The following is a 5,213-nucleotide window of genomic DNA, read 5'->3' as shown; positions in this document are numbered from 1 at the left end:
CACAATGCTTTTAGATCATTGTTTCCTTGGGTATCCGCTGAGCAAGTAAGTCGAAGGTACGAATTTTGATTGACAGACGAAAATAATTGTTCATCGTTTAGAATAATTCCCGGTCTATAGTTTATGTGTAAACAGTCACCTCCAGTTCAAGTTCGAATTCTTGTCTTGGAACGGGGTCAAAGCTGAATTTGTTACTCAGTCGCCATCTCGTTGAAATCAAAAATCAAAGCTGGAATGAGCGGGTTCCAATCGTTCGCGGAGTGACGCTGTTCCTCGCTAGTTTGTCGCTGACATTCTTTCACACACGCTAAGTTGCCGTAAAATTTAGTAGACGTATTTCATTTTCGAACTCTCCAGACTTCGATAATGACTGATTCGCTAGTTATCACAAAGGATAATTTTGAAAACTTTTATGATATCTTAGATGACATAGGCAGGTAAGATAATTTTTCTTATCTTACTGAAATTTCCACCCTTCTCGAGAACCCAAACAAGACTTTAAGAAGTAAAATTACGTATTTCTTTAGAATATATATAATTTTCTCACTGTAAAACCTTTATATCATGGTTTCAGCGGACAATTTGCAGTCGTCAAGAAATGTGCGGAAAAAGGTACTGGTACAGAATATGCCGCAAAAATTATGAAGAAAAAGCGGAGAAGAAGTTCGCGGCGCGGCGTCTCTGCTGAAGAAATTGTCCAAGAGGCAAGCATTCTGCTCAAGACCAGGCATGAAGGAGTTATTTATCTCCACGCGGTTTTTGAAACCCCTGCCGATTACACATTGGTCCTAGAACTGTAAGTGTTGAAAATTCTTTCAGTATTCACCTAAGTTTTCCTATTTGTTTTACTCGTGTACAGTTGTTTATATTTGGTCTTTACGTCGATGTACGAAGTACGTACGTTCATCCTTTTATGAGAAACACTGTATCTCCTATAAATCAGTTGCCCATTAATTTCGATTTTTCGTTAAAAGACCGCAAAGTTTTCGTTTTCCTGCAACGTTTCCCATTAATGTTTTTTGAAAATCTGGTACCCCTTTATCGTATTGGGGTCACGTTTGACATAAATTCTTCATGTTACGTTTGATAACAAAGTTGGCACGCCGTAACGAGTTACTGGTGCCCGTAGGATTTTTCTTGATTTGAAAGATCGAAAAGAAAAGACATCTTTGGTCATCTTTATGGGTACTATCGAATTCCAAAAGTTTAGATATAGATATTTTATTTTTAACGAGCAAACAATAATAGTTTAATTCTTTAATTAATACCGCATATGGCGAAGGTGAGGGCTCGTGCGCAAATACGCGGATTATCCAGATATCGCGAATTGACTTCTTTTCTATATTATTGTTGTTATTTTTAGTGATAAGCGCCCTGACGTAACAACTTTTAAAAAGTTCGTGCAGATTTCGAGAATTCTCTTTATGCTCGTAAAGTGATCATTGACGCAAATAATTGTTTAAAAATGAAGAACAAACAGTATAATCATATTAATGATTATTGTCACTTTTCTCTCTCCTTTCTTAAAATGAACCGTTTTTTTTAAACGGTTGGTTCTTTTTTATTGTGTGTGAGAACATTTATAAACCTTCAAACTTTATCTCTAAAGCACTCTAAAGTACTCCATACTTCCTGCCTTGTTTTTTTTCTTTTCTTCTTATCAAATGTTTGTCACGCAAGAGTTGTCAATTGGCCTGACGTAAAGTTTGGTAGCATGTGGGTAGCCATGATGGTGAATAAAGTTTTAACACATTGGAAACTATATCCTGATGAAAGCTTTTGTGCTATCCAGCTTATCTTTAATTGAAGTCATAATTTTACCATCTTTATTCCCCAAACTGATGGATAATAACGAGGGCCTGATTGTGCTTGCCTTATATTTTCTCGTGTGCGTTCCCCGAGAACAAACTAAGAGCGGGGTTTTCAGTGGTTTATATGCTTTCGTTAATTTTGCTCTTGAATGATGTGCTCAGGCTCTTCCTTTCACAATTAAAGGACTGTGTCTTCTCAGCAATCCTTCAGTCGGGTGTCGAAACGAAAAGCCAAACAAAAGGAAAAGAAGGAAAAAGTATGTAAGAAGCTAACTTTTTGGCAGTTGTCACGTTGGATGGATTGGTTTTCTAAGTTTCGGTTAAGTCCTTCCTCTTTTAAGTGGGCATCTCTCATTTTAATCTCATTATGTGTGTGTGCTGGAATTCAGGGGTTTTGCAATTGCAGTGCGCTGTGAAGTATCTGATTGTTCCAAGCACCAAGTTTAGCAGTTGCACATAGTATACCATTAATGGCTGTTTTAGGGACCACCCCTTCCCTACCCCTGTTATGGGCCAATTTACCTTCAAAACATAAAGTACGATCAATAAGTGTAATCAGTCCGCAAAATTTGAGCCCCCATATTTTGTTTTGTTAAAATTAATTTCACACACAGTACACTTATAGACAAGTTTACAGTAGTAAGATCGATGAAAGGCGCCGTTTGAATTATATTTTAAATATACAAGCGCAATTTTTTTTAAGTGGCTGGGATCCCTCTTTTGCCAACCCGCCGTTGTTATCTTCATTGCGCTAACAATTACTTAGCAGCTGCCAAGACTCAAGATTAATTAGGGACCTTAGGATCTACGACGGCGACGTCGACGAAAACGTCACCTCAAAATAGAACTTCGCTCTAGTAAAAGTCTTTCGCGATTATTCCATCTTGTTCACTTCGTACAATGTGGGTGAAGTATCCGAAAAATAAATTGGTACGAGCGGTTTTAGACTGAAAATAGAGAATGAAAGATTCTCTGTTGCATGCTCACGTTGTCGTCAAAACCTAAAATTTAGTGATTTCACGCCGTCGTCATGCAGAGAACCGCAAAAATATGAGCTAAAATCCGTGCTGCACGTGCAGCACGATTATTTATGCTCTTTTAACCAATGAGATCATTGTTTTGTGGCGTTTTCGTCGACGTCGTCGTCGTAGATCTTAAGCTACCTATTATGCGCAGTTAACGCAAGCAGGAATCTGTCCAAAACGTTAAGCGATATCAATGTGTTTCTTTGGCCGCTGCGTGATGTGTTGGGAAGAGAAATGTTTGGCTACGTTTGAAAAGCGATGGCAAAGTCGACCGCCAGAAGTTTTCGTGCTATAATCCTACAACAGATGACGTCCTTATTGATATTGAACCTGCGCTGGATAATTTCAACAACTTAGTTTCCGTTTCCGCCTTTGGTGCTACACATGAAGTCACTTGTAAACAATCGGTCTCGGTCTCACCGAACAAAGCAAGTGTTCTTGAACGTAAGACGTCTGTTAATAATATCTAATCTTTACTCCCGAAATTTGTCTCTTCAATTGAATGTCATCTTTAAAAAGGCTATGTTCTAGAATACCCTGCCACTGGAATCTGGAACTTAAAAACCTCCTCCCGCAGTCATCTATTATTCCGATTACACCGACTACTGGCACCATTCCATTTAGCTTTCGACTACGGGATTGCGGGAGCAACAGTTATACACCCTCTGAATTCCACACGAGTTAACACGTAATTGACGTAATTCGGCCTTTGACTTCTGCGCGATGCCTGTATCACAATACAGGTAACGCCTCACGATTGCCTGTATCTTTTAACTGACAATAACTTCATTTTGAATGGTTGAACGCACACGCAAAAAAATTCAATAATACATCTTGCACGAAATTTCACCACCTTTTTTTATTTCATATCCTTAAAATTCAGGCTTCGCTTGATAGGATTTCGTGATTAGAATCTTCCTACAAATGTCCGAAGTAAATTTTTTCGCAGAACGAACTTCGGCATTTTGGCCAAGAAAATGCGACATTTCCCGTACGGCCAAAATGTCTTCACGACGTCATCGGTTGTATGATTGCAGCGGGAAATACAAACAACAAATCGGCCCTGGGCTGGTCAGCTGCAAAATCCCTGTTTGACCCCTGGTAAATCAATGCATCTTTTTCCTACGAGAGAAATGGACGAAATTTGTCCAAAAACACCAGCCCGGCACGAAGGGTAGATCTGTATAGCTAATATGTCTGAAGTCCAAAGATTTAAGAAAAACGAACTTTCCCAACCATAAACGTAGGGAGATCAACCAGCAATAGCCCTTTTCACGATTAGTTTTTCTCATTTGCATTTCAATGTAATCTATTAAACGTGGGTGCGAGGCAATTTCGGGTTAAAACTACAAAATAGCCCGAAATTGCCTCACATACATGCCTGATTACATTGTAATGCAAATGAGAAAAACTAACCGTGAAAAGGGCTATTGCAACAGATCGAGCGCGAAGGTTGTTAGATTAGATAAGCTCGCACGGGTGAGTGGCGATTCTCTCGATCGACCACTTCGTTCAATGACGTATCATTCCAAGTCAGATCGTTCCACTTCTACAATGAAGATGAATAACGACTTCCTCAATGTTATTTGGAACTCGGATATTAATTGAAATACCACTTAAGGCGTTCAGTGAATATAAATCAACTGACAAACCAAGTCCCAACCCTGCCTACAGATCGTTTCACTGTCACGCCATAAAAATAAATGAAAAAGGCCACAAACATGAAATGTTGTGGAAGACCAATGCATAAACAACCTCACCAATTCTGGTTACTTTGCACTATCGAGACAGTAGACATGAGTTTTAACACACTTAACATACTTGAAACGTTTAAACTGCGGAGAATTAGCCTGCGAGCAGGCTCTTTTGTAGCCGCGAGTTGACTGGGCAGAAAACCAACCTCGTTCCCAGGGTCCCTCTTCTCTGCCTCCATTGGAGGCAGAGAAGAGAGACCCTGGGAATGAGATTGCTTGCAAGTCTCCGCCCCTCGGAACGTGACATGTTGTCATTTGCATTGAGTCAAATAACCAGTCAAATAGAATCAACGAGAAGTGTCAACAAAAACAGATGCGAGTTGCAAATACGAACCATTCTCACGCTAGGGTCAAAACTCCGAGGAAAGTTAAAGACGGTGCCTACTAATTCAAAGGTATGTTTGCGCGGGTTACTGAATATGCGGGAAAAGCAGATCTTAACAAGTGTTATTGAAATCCAAAAAGAAAATAGGGGGTAACCGCGCATTTTTGGAAGATAATTAATCAACAATATTTGTAAAAAGCTTTAATATACAAAGCAATGTATGGCGTTCTTTTCAAATTTGAAGCTTAATTATCTCTGAAAAATGCGTGGTTACCCCCAATTTTCTTTTTGGATACCG

The 5,213-nt window shown here is 39.3% G+C and overlaps 1 protein-coding gene across 1 annotated transcript in view; it reads left to right on the top strand.

Moving 5' to 3' along the window:
- The first annotated feature begins 89 nt into the window (after positions 1 to 89).
- Positions 90 to 5,213, top strand: part of LOC137992805 (death-associated protein kinase 2-like) — a 22,770-nt gene continuing 17,646 nt past the window's right edge. Inside the window, exons 1-2 of the mRNA XM_068838325.1 lie at positions 90 to 437; positions 575 to 796. Of these exons, the coding sequence (XP_068694426.1) occupies positions 367 to 437; positions 575 to 796 (293 nt within the window). The 5' untranslated portion in view covers positions 90 to 366. The remainder of the gene's footprint in view (positions 438 to 574; positions 797 to 5,213) is intronic.

Source organism: Montipora foliosa, chromosome 2, assembly GCF_036669935.1.
Source record: "Montipora foliosa isolate CH-2021 chromosome 2, ASM3666993v2, whole genome shotgun sequence".
NCBI lineage: Eukaryota > Metazoa > Cnidaria > Anthozoa > Scleractinia > Acroporidae > Montipora > Montipora foliosa.
The sequence above is the reverse complement of the archived record's forward strand: the minus strand, read 5'-3'. Positions and strand labels throughout refer to the sequence as shown.